This window comes from Grus americana, chromosome 20 (assembly GCF_028858705.1).
Source record: "Grus americana isolate bGruAme1 chromosome 20, bGruAme1.mat, whole genome shotgun sequence".
Lineage (NCBI taxonomy): Eukaryota > Metazoa > Chordata > Aves > Gruiformes > Gruidae > Grus > Grus americana.
Genome location: NC_072871.1, coordinates 3,951,991 through 3,967,013, shown reverse-complemented (window position 1 = coordinate 3,967,013; position 15,023 = coordinate 3,951,991). Strand labels below are relative to the sequence as shown.

Below are 15,023 nucleotides of genomic sequence, written 5' to 3'. Positions count from 1 at the left end.
CTCCCCTTTCAGTTCACTGCAAATAAATGCCTTTTTTTTTTTTTTTTTTTTTTTACATCATAAAAATGGATTAGGAGTCATTTTGAATTGTTATCCTAGCAAGACGTGCAGCTCGGGATACGCAGGCATGTTCGGTGTGGTTGCGGGTTGTGTGTGGTGGTGCTTGCATACAGCCGGTGCCTGGGAGACCATTCAAATAAACATTTACTGGAACATCGCGTTGCATGTTTGAGCGGCGCAGAAAGGCTGATTGGCAGGTTCACTCCTCCTTTTTGTTTCAGTTCTTGGATGAAACAGCAAAACAAAATTCAGCATGGCTTTAAAAAAAAAAAATTATATGGAAATGTGACTTTTTGTCTGACTCGTTAATTTTTTTTATTTTTTTTTTAACATGGAAGAGTCAGAGATTTTAAAGTTATGGTTCCCACAGCAACTGTAACTCTCATCTCTTGTGCGTGTGTTATACTTTGCAGGACTGTATATGCTATTAAATTTATGCCCGATGCTTGTACGTACAGCATGGCAAGCAGAGCAGCCGTGTATGACGGATCTGCGCCGGCCTGATGGAGCGATCCTGAGGGAACCCTTCCTTTGAAACCCCGGGGCCAGATCCTGCACTCCCTTGCACCCGTGCAAGCCCTTTTGGAGAGAGCGATTCATAGGTGCTGTCGGCTCTGGGCACGGTTGGGTGACGCGGTTGTGATAACAACAACAACAGAAGACGGTGCCCCGTCGGCACTGGGGGTTAATGATGTTGTAAGAGGTGTGGAAAGAGAGGAAAAAAAAGAAAAAGAAAAAGATGTAATACGGTTCTCTTCAGGCCACAATTTAAGCAGCCATCCCTGCTCAGCAAAGCGCTGAGGCGTGTGCTTTAGTCTCATGGACTGTAATGGGAATTAAACACATATTTAAAGTTAAGCGTGTGGTTAAGCACCTTGGCGAAGCGGTGCTCGAACGGGGATTTGCAGCGTGCGGGGAGAAAATGCTGTATTTTTGTAGTAGATTTGCCCTGTATCATTGCCGTCTTTTACGGAGAGGTGGAGTTGAGTGGTTTTGAGCGCGGGACCGGATCCAGATCTTTTTGGATTATTTTTTTTTTCTTTGCTTCCCTCTTGTAGATGTGACTTCTTGCAAAGCCCGTTTCCCAAAGCCCTGTTTCTCTCCTCCCCTCTCCTCCTCGCCCGCGTTCGCCGGGCTCCGATAACCCCTGCCTGCCCTCCTGCGCAATGTGCGTTGGGTGCCCTGGGGCCTCGTTCTTCTGCCTATCTCCTCTTAGCACAAAGCTGAAGGGATGTCGGTATTTCTGAGGCCTTCTCTACCTTTTTAGACTTGGTTGCGACGGGCCAGTGCGTACGGACGCGAAAGGGGGAGGATGGAGAGGCAGGCAGAGGTGCCGTGGGTGCGGGAACCTTGTTTCTGCAGGAAACAGCCCAAACTGCCCCGTTCTGGGGCCAACAGCTGGTGGTATCCCCACTCCGGAGAAGAGCACGCTCTATAACATCCTTTCCCCTGCCCTGCTGCTCCTTTAAAGCCAGGGGGATCGTGCGTTGTCTGTGAGTACGTCCTGCGCCCCGGGAGGGCGAGGAAGCGGCGGGGTGCAGAGGAGGTCGTGATAAACGGCGGTGTGTAGGAGAGGGAGGACTCCGAGAGATGTCTGCGGAGATCGGCCTTATTTTTCATCGTTAATGATCTGAAAGAAGGTGCAAACGGCATGTTAATTAAGATTTGCAGAAGAAATATTTAAATTGAGAGGTGCAGCAGAGAGAGGAATAAGGCAAAGGAGTCCCAGGGAGAAGCTGGTGTGGTGCGGAGGTTTGACCTGGAGAGGGAAGAAGGAAACGGGAGCCGTGCAGCCCAACACGTTAAAGGTGGTGGGTTTGCTTCCAAAGTTGTCCTGAGCGTGGCTTGGTTGGGGGGTGGGTGCGGGGGTCCCGCTGCAGGGTCTGGCACAGGGCAGGGACCTGCTGGTGGGGCTGGGAGGGGGAGGATGGACCGCTCTGGGGCTGGGCACCCACGGGTGTCTGCTCCGAGTTCGGCTGCAGCAGAGGGTTTGGCCGAGGGGATTGATTGCCAATTAACAGACACTGTTACCACGGCTAACGGGGATGATCCCAGCTCTGCTTCTGGTCGCTATTCGCTCCGGGACGTGGCCTCAGAGGATCTGTGCCTGGCAACGACTCTCAGCCTGGTGAAACGGCATTTACAGGGTCTCCGTGCTGCCGTTGGCCATCGCTTTTAGATAAATTAATTAGAAATCCTTTAGCTCGAATTACAGCATGGCTAAAACCTAGTGCAAATGTTTGCTACACCCGCTCATTGAGCGCTGCTTTATTACAGCCCTCGGCAACGGCTGGGACGAGCCAGGAGAGGTTTGCGTGCCGAGGTGCGGAGCTCCGAGGTTTGGTCCGTGCTGGTGGCATCTCCGCCTGCAGTGTGTGTTGGCTGGATGTGTCTTCCCCGCCTGCTTGTGTCTGCGGTCTGGTGGTGCTTTCTACATCTGGGTTGACCTGGGAGGGGATGAAATGTTTGAAAGAGGGAGAAGGTGCTCTAGGGTGAATTCTCAAAGAAATGGGGGGGCGATCAAAATTGGGGGAGCGGAAGACCAGAAGGGACAGTGGGATCATCTGTTCTGTCCTCCAGTGCTGCACAGAGCACAAGAACTCCCTGAAGCCTTTATTTCTCATTTGAAATAAACCATAACTTTTCTAAAAGCATCCAGGCTTGATTTAAAAAAAAAAAAATTTAAAAAAAAAAAAAAATTGACAGTGATGGATAATCCACTACAACCGTTGGTAAATGGTTCTAGTGTTTAATTACCTTCACGGCCAAAAAGGAGAGAAAGGAAAAAGTACACAGCGTGAAGAGCTCTGAGGACTGCGTAGTTATTGCTGATACCTGTGTGCTTACCGGGGCTCGCCGCTGGGACTGCGCAGGGTGATGTGATGCTCCGGCATCGGGGTCCCGCTCGCCCCAGCTCTGCGAAGCCGCAGGGCACGATGGGGGGGGGTGTGTGTGTCTTTGTGCGGGGTTCGTGCTGGGCAGAGCCCGGCTGTCCCAGGGGACAGTCCTTGGAGTGATGGTCCTGGGCTGCGAGAGCCCCGTGCCACCCAGCAGCAGGTAGGTAGCGATGGGGCTGGTTGTCAGCGTGATGTGGGACAATACCTGGTTGTGGATGTGGTGCGGAAGCAATAGCGGCTTCGAAGTTAGAAAAGAAATAGGGATTTTCTTCCCCCGGGGCCAAACTTCCTATTGGTGTTCAGAGGAAGCAGCAGAAGGGGTTTGGTGAGCACCAGGCTGAAAGCTGCGCCGTTTTGCACTGGTTCTGCTTTGACCCGCAGAAGGGGTGCTTTGGTGTAACAGGTCTGCCCAGCCGAAACCATCTTCTCCTCCAGCCTGGGACCTTCTGTGACTTCAGTGCCTTTTTGCTGCGGTGGCCAGCAGACCGTTAGGGCTTGCTCTCATAACCGCTGGGCTGCGTCGCTGCGCTTGCGTTTGACTGCAAAGCCGGAGGACTCCTGTGGGGAGCCACACCATGTCCACCCTGCTGTGGGGAGCAGTGGGGAGCAGAAGTGGCCGAAGAGCCCGGGCAGAGTCAGGAAAAGGCCAGAGCCTGCTGCAAGGAGGTTTGCCCAGACCGCAGAGGAGCGGCAGGACTCCCTCATCTTTCACCGCTTTGGTAGAGAAGAGTGGTGGCTTGTGTTGGAAGAAGCACATACGTCCTCTTCTGCTCAGAAATTGTTCAGCATCTCGAACAGATGCCCAAACAGCGATTGCCTTCCAGGTCGGCAGCTTGGCAGCCTTCATAATTTATATGAGCGCCCAGTCTCTTGGGCTTCCAGGTGGCTTCTTCCATAGGTTTGCCTTTGGTGCCTCAAGTAAGTCCCAGCCGTGCTGCTTTCCAGCTTCAGATGAGATGTGCTCCTGTGCCACCAGCCCTGCGGTTCTGCACACGTGTGGGTTGTCCCCACCAGCCCTCTTCTCTTCCACCCTCCTCCTCTCCCGTGGGTCTCAGTCACCCGGTGGCTCCCGCTCGGCCGGCGCGGGGCAGGCGGGAGCGTGGTGGGAAGGACATTACGTGGGAGAATATGCATGTTCACAGCTCAGAGGATTAAAGACCCGTGTTCTTATCACTGCAGAACAGAGTATTATAAATCCAGCCTTAGAATACCAAATCCCCGTGCGGCTCGGCCATTGTTTGGGAATATTAAAAAGCTCGGAGACAGAAATAATCAGTTTCCGAATGACACATTGTCAAATAAAACATTTCTCATATTATCCCTTCCTTCTCCTTTCTCTCTCCCTCTCCCTCAGTTGGATAATTTAACATGAAAAATAGATTAAAATGAGGCTGGCATGAATGCCTCCTAAGTTTGACTTTTTTTTTTTTTTTTCTTCCCTTTTCCCCAGGAAGCTCTCCCGGCGTGTGTGTCGTGGTGAAACAAGCAGCTGCTGGCATGGGCTCAGGGACCAAAGGAGCCCGTCGAAACTGAGCCGCCCGCTCTGAGCCCATGAGTGCTCACCCGAGGGGCTGGCACGGGCACCCCCAGCCTTTCCTGGGCAGAGAGGGGGCCGTTGTCTCCGTGCCTGGTGGAGCAGCGACCTCCGGCTCGTCCCCAAAGGATGCGGGAGCCGCAGCCAGGCTGGGCTGGGAGCCCTCAGCTTGCTTGAGCAGAGCCTGTCATTCCCAAACTGGGTGGGAAATGGCACGCTAATAACCTCTGTGCCTTTACGCCTTTTTGTAAGTTCTCCCAAGCGGAGAGATCTTTGATTTCGCCTGCTGGCAGGTTTACCTGCTCCACGCCGTTTCCCGGGGGCAGATGTGAGGTGAGCCCAGCCAGGCAGGCGCGCGGCCCCAAGCGCCGCCGTGGATGCCCAGCCCCCTTCCCTGGCTCTGGGCAGCAAAGCTGCTCCTTGTGCCGGGGCTTTCTGGTCACCCTGGCCTTCTCCGAGCATCGGGGTTCTCTTTGGTCGTGCTTTTCTGGGGAGGGCAAGCGCCCGTGTGCCTGCGGGTGTGGAGTGCTCTGCCCTGCTCTGCCCTGCAGCCGCTTTGCAGTTGCGGAGAGCACCCGGGCACAAGGGACGTCCAGCCGGGTGACCCGGGGTTAGTGGTGATGCTTTGGAGAAGATGTTTCCTGGTAGTCAAGTCCATGTCGTTCTGAAACTCTGCTGTACCGTGAGAGCCCTCGCTTTGCTGGAAGGACTCCGGCACACAAGCCGGATTTGATTTTGCAGTGTGGTTCGTTGTGTTGAAGTTCGTGGCCCTGCTGGGTCCTTGTCACCAGGTGTCCCTTTTGGAGGGCCTGCTGTGCTGTGGTCTCTCTCCTGCGAAGCGACTTTCCAAGGAAACGGCCCCGATTTGGTGCCGGGGGGGCTGCGGGTGGCTCACACCGGGGAGCCCCTGTGATGCCTTGTGGTCTCTGTGCATCAGGTGCTGCGCACACCCGAGGAAACACGTTTCTGCTCTTCCAGGTTGAGGTGTCTGCGCTGTTTCTTGCTTCTGAGCGTGGAAGACCAGGTAGGGTCCTCATCCCACTGGTCCTTCAGGTGCTCCAGTACTGCGGGGCGTGAACCCAGTCAGCACAGCGAGCCCTGTCCTTCTCCCACGCAGAGATCCCCCAGCATCTCCTGGCCACTGAACTGCCTTACCTGATGGCACGTCACCTAAATTGGGGGAGTCAAGCTGAGCAACGTTCTCCTGAACACCCGAGCCTTGCTCCCATTAGAGCCAATGCAGGGGGGAGGCAGGGGGGTCCTGGTGGGAGACGCTGGGCTGGGCTCCTCTCTGCGGCGAGTCGTGGTGCTGGGGTGGTCCAGGGAAGCGTCTCTCCTCTGCTCCCGCTCCCAGGGCCTCTCCCCAGCTAACTCATCCTGCGCACTGCAATTTTTCATGCCACCTCTTTACAGCTAATCCTGTTTATGAGTCGGAGCCGTGCTCTGGGTACGGCACAGCGCTTTGTATCGAACGCAGATGAAATATTTGCATGTCTCCGCTTTGGTTTTGCATGCTCTGTAAAGTTCTAGGCTGTGGCATCCCTTGTGCCAGAGAAACCCCTGCCCTGCCTGTTCCACGTCGCGCTGCAAAGTCCCAATTGCTCACGCCGCTCCTGATTTACACGCCCTGCTTTGCTTCTCTGCCACGGGATAAAATTGCTCAGGCGCTGCAGAGATTAAGAGGCTGGAAGGTGGCACACGCGCAGCTCCCGCCTGCGTGGGGCTGAGCAGCTGTTGCTGAATTTAACCTTCAGAGCAGCCAGGGGCAGGGCTGGCTCCCTTCGGCATTTCCCAGCCCTGCTCCTTCGGGAGGAGAGGCCACTTCCATCGACATATAGATATTTAGGAAGTTTATTTTTTTTTCAGTAAAGATGTTTTATTTTGGATGGTAATGTAGTTGGGAGCTGCACTGAAGAATGTTTGGAGGTGGGGGGGAAGAGGAGAGCTTTGCAGAGAAGGTCTTGGTCTGGAATCTGTTGTGCTGTGCGCCCAGGTCTGCAGCTGAAGTCTCACTGAAACCACAGGCAAATCGCAACCAGAAACGATGGAGCTGGGGTAACCGTGCCCTGGGGAGCGGCAGTTTCGCGGTGCCGTTTGTTGCACCGTCATTTGTGTGAAATGTGGTGTGTCTCTGCTGCGGCTTTGCTGCTCCCGTGTCGGTCGCTGGGTTGTTTCAATGTGGTTTTTTTTCTCCTAAGTGGTAGGATGCAGTTGCCTCCTTTCCCATCTCCCCACGCGAGGGAGCTTGCCCACCTTGGCCCCTGTGCGGGTGGGTGCTCTGTGAACCCACCCGTGTGTGGTTCGTGGAGCGTTGATGGACGGGTGCTCTGGGGGTGGAGGAGGACATGGTCCATGGATGCTGGCCACAGCATCTTCTGACCCACCCCTACGCCTTCTGCATCTCCCGACCCATCCCTGTGCATCTCCTGACCTGTGCATCTCCTGACCCGTGCCCTTTGCTCTCCTCTGCAGGGTGGGCTGATCGCGCTGCTCCTGCTCCTCTTGGTCTTCACGGTGGCTCTGTACGCCCAGCGGCGCTGGCACAAGCGCCGCCGCATCCCGCAGAAGAGTGCCAGCACGGAGGCCACCCACGAGATCCACTACATCCCCTCGGTGCTGCTGGGCCCCCAGGCCCGCGAGAGCTTCCGCAACTCACGCCTCCAGGCCCACAACTCGGTCATCGGGGTGCCCATCCGCGAGACCCCCATTCTGGATGACTATGAGGACGAGGAGGAGGAAGAGACCCCACGGCGGGCAGAGCCCAGCACCAGGGAGGATGAATTTGGCAGCCAGGTGACACGGACGCTGGAGAGCCTGGGCCGGGGTGGGGAGGAGAAGCCCGACTACGAGAAGAAAGGTTTGTGGCTTTCCTCTCTCCTCTTTCCCTCTCCCCATCCCCTGCCGGTGTGTCTGTCCTAGAGAGGACGGCTCATCCGTGCGTAGCCCCTGCGGCTGGCGCTTGGCTCTCCGGGCTTTGGTCCTCAGCTGTCATCTACAGGCTGGTTTGCAGACCTTGTCCTGAAGCTGCCCCTCCTGAAAGGGGAGTCACCTTTGGATGGTGCTGGGGAAACTGAGGCACAGCAGCTGCCAGCCCTCAGCTGTCACTGCCAGCCCCGAGGTCCCCTGGTCTCGCAGACCTCCCTGACTGTGCTTTGCTGGTGGTTTAGGTGCCATAGGAGGGTGTGAGCCGTGTGCTTGGGAGCTCCACGGAGACGTGGATTCATAGGATTTGACCTGTCTCCTTTGTCACGTCCTCTTCCAACACCAGGCTCCCGTTTCCAGCGCCAGACTGCCCGGCGAGATGGGGAAGCTGATGACTCTGCTTTCGGGCTTGGTGGTGTGTCTGGTCCCAGCAATGACAGTGACTGCTGTGAAACCCCCGGCGCGATGGGGGGTGCCCGGCTGGGGGAGCAGGGCTGGCGTCTCCCCAGCGAGGGGAGTTGCTTTTTGGCTGTGGGTTTGTGCAACGCCTCGCACGAGGCAGCGCGGAGGAGTCACTCCCGCTGCTCCAGCAGCGCTGGAGCTCCCGTCTCCTCACCAGGACGGGAATGCTGGGATTCATACCGACATCTCGCCACGGGTGAATGCTAGCACATGGGCATCAATCAGGCCGGTCGTTGCTCTCTAGGTGGCAGAAATGTTCATTGCCTTGCGGTCGAGCAGGGCATCAGTTCTAGCGAGCGAACGTGTCGGTGCGCTGGGGCTCCGCCAGCCTGCTGAGCCTTGATGCTCCTCAGAGAGCTGCTCCATAAAGCTGTATTTTCCACTAGCGGCAAAACATCCCTTGTGCTTTATTCTCTGAGCAATCAGACAAACGATCCTGTAGTCACCCGCAAACAAAGTCATCAGGGCTGTAGATTTAAGGCGAGCACATCGGAGCCCTGTGCAGAGCTGGAAATGGCAGATCAGAAAATTCTTATTGCAGAAAGAAGCACACAGCTGAATCCGTGCGGATCCGATGGGCGACATAGACCCCAAGCGTGAACCGTTTCCCACCCGCGGTGTTTGGCGTGGCAAGTAGAGTGTTATATAGCATCTGTAGGTCGGATTAGAAAGAAGCCTATACAATTCCCAAAGCGTGGGTTCTGGCTGCTGCCTGTCCCTGTGGTGCTGACTGCTTGTAAGGTACGATATGGGTAACACCGCTGCTGTAAGGTGTAAATCCCCTGTGGGGAGCTGGGCTGTGAGAGCTGGGCTGGGCTGCCCGTTCCTGAGCGGGCGAGGTGCTGTGGATGCTTTGTGCCTTCCCTGAAGGTGCTGGGCTGGGACTTGGAGGAGCTCTGGGGCTCCCCTTCCCCAAAGCTCTGCCCAGCTCAGAAAGAAAGTAGTGGTGGTATCCCTCTGGGTAAAATGGTCCAGCACCGGCACGGTGAGCAGCCAAAGGCTGGACGCAGTAGGACAGAGAGACAGACAGGGTCCTCTGCGGTGACAGCGTACGTGATTGTGCCCGTCGCTGGCTGCCTGGGGTACGGGGGAGCGGAGGGGAGCCCATACGGACAGGGCTTGGCCGTGCTCCCGCAGGCTGAGAGGAGGCTGTTACCCCTGGGAGGGGGGAGAGACCAAACCGCGGGTGCCGGGTGCTGGTGGGGTCTGTTAACGTGCCACTGGAAGGCACGCAGGAGCTCTAGGAGGAGGCCGGTGCGAGAGCCGCTCTTTCTTTAGTTGTTCTTGTGACTCCCGCTGCCGGACCGGGTGCTGCCCCCCTGCCTGCGCGTGGGGACGGGGGGACGGCAGGCTGCACGGGTACCACTGCGTGACTCGGGGGGATGTTTCTCCTGTGCGGAGAAGAGCGGCGCTTTCCCCAGAGTGTTTCGGCTAATGCACGCTCGTTTGCGTGCATTTTTAAAGCCTGCCTCTCAGAAGCTGCAACACCCACCTCTGCTTATTGAAGCGTCGTTAGAAGCTATTTAATAGTGTTCACCTGCAATGCACAGTAAAATGCACTCAAATAAACAAAAGCAAAGTACATTAGCGCTAATTGCTGAGTGACTCCAGCGGCAGCTCCCCCCGTGCAGGGAAGGGGCTCTTGGGGTGATGCTGCGCTGTCCTTCCCTTCTTCCCGTGAGCTTGTAAGATTCCTGTGAAGCCTGCGCGGTCCCTGTCGGAGCATCCTCGATGGCAGTGCTGGGGGACGGGGACTCTTCTGGGCTCCGTGGAGGAAGCTGTGCAGCTCTGAGCGTTGGAGCCGGGGAGAGCCCAGATGATGCATCGTGCCAGGAAAGCAGGTCCCTGCACCTGCGACAGTCCTAAGTGGGGGCTGAGGTTGTGGTTCTTCCCCCCCTTCACAGCGCTTTTTACTCTTTCCTCTTTCAAGCAAGGTTATTACGACGGTGATGGTTATCGGTGCTCAAATGCGGAGGCACCCAGGGGTCCCTCTGCCATCCTCGAGTGCTGATCCGAGCATCCGTGTTGGCATCCCCCTTTGTGTACGGCTGGCTGTTACTGGCCCGCGGTGTTAAGAGATGTTTCCTCAACCCTCTGCTCGGTGAGAATGAACAAATGAAAGCCTTCATATAGCGTAACTGAGCTGCCTTTTTTATTCTTTCATATTCTCTTCTTTGTTTTGCTTTTCTATAAATTATTTAGAGTTGTGTGAGTGGGGAAGACAGCAGTAACTGCATTTCAGTCCTCTTCAAAACATAATAGTAAACAAGATCTAGGGCAGAATATTAAACTATCTGAGGGCTTCAGGAACTGGCAATAAAGAACTTCTTACGCTGACTGAATGCCCCCCGGCCAGGGCTGCAAGCTGCCTGCAGGGCCAGGGCTACCCCAGGCTGTGCGAGATGTTCACAGATGCTCCCACCCGTTCGGCTCGTGATGCCGTCGGGATTTGCACCTTGGATCAAGGCAGGTTTGTGCCTTGCCTGGTCTCGGTCCTTCCAAACCGTGCCGGTTCACCGTGTGTTTCCTCCCAGGTGGTCACTCTTGGATGAGGCTTTGCTCAAGGAGCCAAGCTACGGTACGTGCTGGTTGCTCCTCCCTGCTGAAGCTGGTCAGAGCCTGGATCATCAAGGACAAGGTGGCTGTAGGTCAGATCTGGGACTTTTACACCAGAAAAACAAATATATGTGCTGTGAGCTTTGCACTCGGACCTGGTTTGCACACGCGTGGGAAACGTGATTGGGGAGGTGTTGGACGTGCTGCGCACACAGGCGCTTCGACCTGCCTGCCAGCAGCAGATGCGGCTGGGATTCCCGCGGGGATGCGGCAGGTGGGGTGGAGAAACTCTGCAGTTGGTGCGAGCACACACCACGTACCTGGAGATCCCCGGGGGCTGGAAATCAGTTCTGCTCAGGCACGATTTTACAGGTGGATTGAAGATGGATGTGTTAAGGGAAACCCAGCTGTGGAGCATGGCCCTAGCTCAAGGACGGGGTCAGCTTTCCCCTCGGTACCCGGCTGCCTGGCCGGAGCTGCTGGGTTTTGGTGCGATCACGGGGGCCGGGCGAGGAGCTATGCCTGGGAGTCCCTCAGCGCCTGGGGAGAAGCTCTCCTTGCTGCTCTCGCGGCGTAGCGTTGTGATAAGACATCAGCTGGGACTTGTCAGCGGGCTCCAAACGGTATCATCGCTGGGGCTGTCACTAGAGGCTCTTTCAAGTGTCACTTCCCAGCATTAATTACCAGGGATGGCAAATCCGATGAAGATGGAACATTTCGGCTCGCCCTCCACCTACCTGCGCTGCTTGCTTCCCCCACGTGCCGGGCAGTGATTGATTTGCAGGTGCTGGATCACGCTGGCGGCGGGCGCTTTCCATCATTTGGGATTCACGCACCCACGCTGTGCGGCTCTTGGGCTCGCCTGCCCTTTCCACGAGGAAGAGCGTGGGTTTTTTATTCCCCACGTGGAGCTTTTGGATGTATCGGGTCACGCCGGGAATTGCACTGGAAGACTCTGCTACGTACAGCCCTGCAAAATGGGAGAGAAAATCCCTGCCCGGGCGGTTGAGCAGCACAAATGTTTTGCAAATCCCGGGCAAGCAGAGCACGGATCAGCAAGCCAAACTTTCTTCCCGAGTCTCAGGCAGCGCTCTGCAGCGATGCAGATGGGAGGGCTGCTCCCGCACGATGCCGGAGCATCTGAAGTGAAGCCCAGCGCAAACAAAACACGGGAGCAATGTGCTGAATAATGACATCTAGCAACAAGCGCGTCTGAATGATAAAGTTAATGAAATTACAGGTTCTGACCTGATACCAGGCTCTGCTGTGGGTAGATAAACAGCAGGGCAAAGATGAGATGTTTATTTCTCCCTAGCTGCAGCTGTAATCTGGATGCGCTGTACAGGGCCATTAACATTATTACTGTTATGCAAAATTATTTTTGACTTGGGGGGAAAAAAAAAAAGGAAGAAAGAAAAATCCCCTAACTCCCTAGAAAATGGAAAGCTGACAAAATTAGAATTGCAGCAGGAGCACAAACTGACCTGGTGACATTGCGCAGAACCCAGCTGAATTTAGACAGAAGAAAAATCCAAGGCAGTTTAAGAAGAAAAGTAGTCTTTTTTTAATTAATGTAATAAAATGAAACGGAGCAAGGAAGGAGGCAATGTCCAGGCAGTCCTAATCAGCCAAAAAGGATCCCTTTGTGCCGGCGTGGAAAGGAGGCCGTGCCGTCCCCTCGTGGCTGTGGCTTATCTCTGGCAATCAGAAGGTCTCTGGGAATTTTGCGCCCCGTGGGTGTGCGTGGTGCCCGGTGGGGTCCGCTGGTGTGGGGTGCGGTTCCTGGGCTCTTGGCCCTCGCTGGGGAGACCCTCGTGTCCGAAGCCAGTCCCCGTGGGTACACAGCGTTCTGCGATTGAGGGCGTTTGGGTAAATTCATGAAGGTGATGCCAGAGTCCTCACTGCCTCTGTCCTCGCTTCTCCGGGTAGTTTCCAGTCCGTGCTCCTGATGATTTCTGCTCTCCTGCCTTTCCTGAGCAGATGGCCTCAAGCTCCAGCCCTTTAGGAATTCCCAGCTTCCTTTTATCGTTTAAAATACCTGGCTCTCGTCTTTGCCGACACGGTTTCATCCTACAGCGGCAGGGGCCCTTTGCTTCCATCCAGCAAATGCTGGGGGGGGCGGTTTGGTCCCCAGTCCGTTGCAGACGGCGCCACTACGTCCCCGGATGGGACACGTGGGGTGCACTGAGATGGAGTTAGTAAGTGAAGGCAGATGAAAGTCCAGCAAGCCTGAACATGGGGTTACCCACAAGTTCCCTGACAAGAAGATTTTGCCAAACTAAATCTCCTAAGGATCAGTGAGAAGCAGAACTACTGCCTGGTGAAAACTGAGCAGAAAATAGATGTCAGACTTGAAAATCAAGTATCTGCAATTCCAGTCCTGCAACAAAGGACCCATCTTTATTTTCTCAGTTTCTTTCATGTTCAAAAAAAGAACTTTTCAAGCAGGCCTTCGTGCTGGCTTCACAGACTCTGCAGTCTGGGTATGGCCTCCAAGTCTAGACAGGAGACAGGACTTATTACTGATGGTACCAATGATTAATACCATCGGCATATCAAAGGTGTGGTTGTGCAGTCATCTTGAATTCACAGCTCCTGGACTTTTTTGTCACCTGCTGTGTTAACTTAGGTAAACCTCTGAAGTTTCTCTTACTTAATCCATGGATGCTTTTCTCTGTAGTGATAGCGAGAGGCTTTTGAGCATGCCTGGAGGATGGTCTGGCACCTAGAGGGACCCTGGAGATGTAGATCCAGCTCCGCACTGCCACCGACTGCTTTGGTAACCCTGGTCATGTCACTTAATGGTCCAGTCCTCATCTGTGAGATGGAGAGGGGAGCTAAGTCAGACAGCAGGCAGGGGGGCACAAGGAAACGTGAGAACTGCTAACGTAAGGGGTTGTGGTCCCACAGCCTCCCAGCCAAACTGCTCTGGGTGATGCAGCCCAGGAGAACCGCAGGGGAGACAAATGGCTTGGGTTTGAGCTAACAGCAAACAGCAGGCGGGGAAGGGTCCTGGTGATGAGGAGAGGGAGCTTCCTACACCACCCACCAACGCTGGAGCAGCTGTTCTGGTGGCCGCATCTCAGTCATCATCTTCACCTCCCAGTGAAGACTCCCCTAGGGCAGAGGCAGCGCTCTGGCCCAAGGTTGCTGGGGAGAGGGACGTTTTGGGGGCTGAGATGCGGAAGAGGAGGGTAGGTAGTTAAGCTGTGCTCTAGAGGCGTTATCTGTAACAAATACGTGAGTATTCGCAGTATCTTGGACGTGAGATTTAAAGGCAGAGTGCGAGTCAGAGGCGATGCCCTTGTAATGGGCAGGGTGATGGTGTCCTCCTCTGCGATGGAGAAGGGAGAGCTCAAGGGCAGCAGGAACAAGATGACCCTCCTGGTGTTGCCGTCCCTGAGCTGACAGCCCAGCATCCTCAAGGGGACATGGGAGCTCCGCTGGGCTCGTGGCTGGCTGCGGGCAGGGACATCCCCACCACGCCGGGCTGTGCCGTCCCCGGTGCGCGGCGGCTGGGAGCCGCTGTCTGCAGCTCCGTTCGCTCGGGTGGGCAGATGCAGTGCCATCCTGAATCCAAGCATTAACCAGGGGCTTTCTGAGCCTTTAATAAATAAAATGATGGCTTAACGTTTGCCGGGGCTGGAAGCTAAAATGGGATAGTACGTCAGGCTGGCATCTGATGTGTCTTGGGGCTCTGTCTTCTTTCCAGTGACCTGATGGGATCGTGACCCTCTTTGTACGTGATCAGCTTTTCCCAGCTCTAATCCCCGCCAACTCCTTGCGTAATTTACAGAGACCTTTGAAAATGTATATTCACGTAGCCTGCCAGTGGAAAGTGGTTTTTTGCAGTCCGCTATTCCTGGCTGAAAAACCTGGCTGCAAATTTCAGCTTTAAAGAAATTAAAAAAAAAAAAAGGCCAAAGAGGGCAGGAATCGGGTCCTGATTCAGAAAACATTTAAGCACATGCTTAGCTAGTGTCTCTAGTTGTTAGAGAAATTAAACACGTCTTTAAGTCCAACGTGCTTAATTCCAGTGGATTTGAGTACGTTAATGAAGGGAATAGGGGCCCCGGTTGCAGAGGTTACAATGGACATGCCATTGGCTCCTTCAGTTTTATGGTGGTGCCAGCTCTGACTTTAATGTTGATTTGAAAATGGCCATACCTGCCAGGGAAAAGCTTTGCTTTCCAGAGAGATAAACACGGTCGTAATTAATATATTAATTGCCTTTCGAGCTCTGAATGGAGAGTTGCCAGGCTGGAGTTTTAGGTTTGTTTTGATTATCCTATCACACCGAACTGGTTGCCTTCACCCAAAATTGGGGTTGTCCTCATCAACGTGGAGGGAGGGAATGATGGTCTCTTGGCCTGGTGGCCCTGTGGGACATATTCCTCCTCCCTTACACCCGCCAAAGACAGTGGCGTAAGGCAGCACCACGGATGCACGCGAGCGTGCCCGGGAGGTGTCCGCAACGAGACCCATGTCCAGCGTGCTTCCTGCCTCAGGTCAGAAGGGATGGGGAAGCTCCCGGGGGCTGGTGGCCGCCTCTGGTCCTGCATCTCCACGGCCAAGGGAGTTGCTGTGCTGGC

At 55.0% G+C, this 15,023-nt stretch overlaps 1 protein-coding gene across 2 annotated transcripts in view; it reads left to right on the top strand.

Annotated features, from left to right (window-relative positions):
• Positions 1–15,023, top strand: part of ASTN2 (astrotactin 2) — a 357,525-nt gene that overhangs the window by 84,492 nt on the left and 258,010 nt on the right. For both annotated transcript variants that reach the window (XM_054848678.1, XM_054848677.1), the window contains exon 3: positions 6,964–7,348. In XM_054848678.1, coding sequence (XP_054704653.1) covers positions 6,964–7,348 — 385 coding nt within the window. The remainder of the gene's footprint in view (positions 1–6,963; positions 7,349–15,023) is intronic.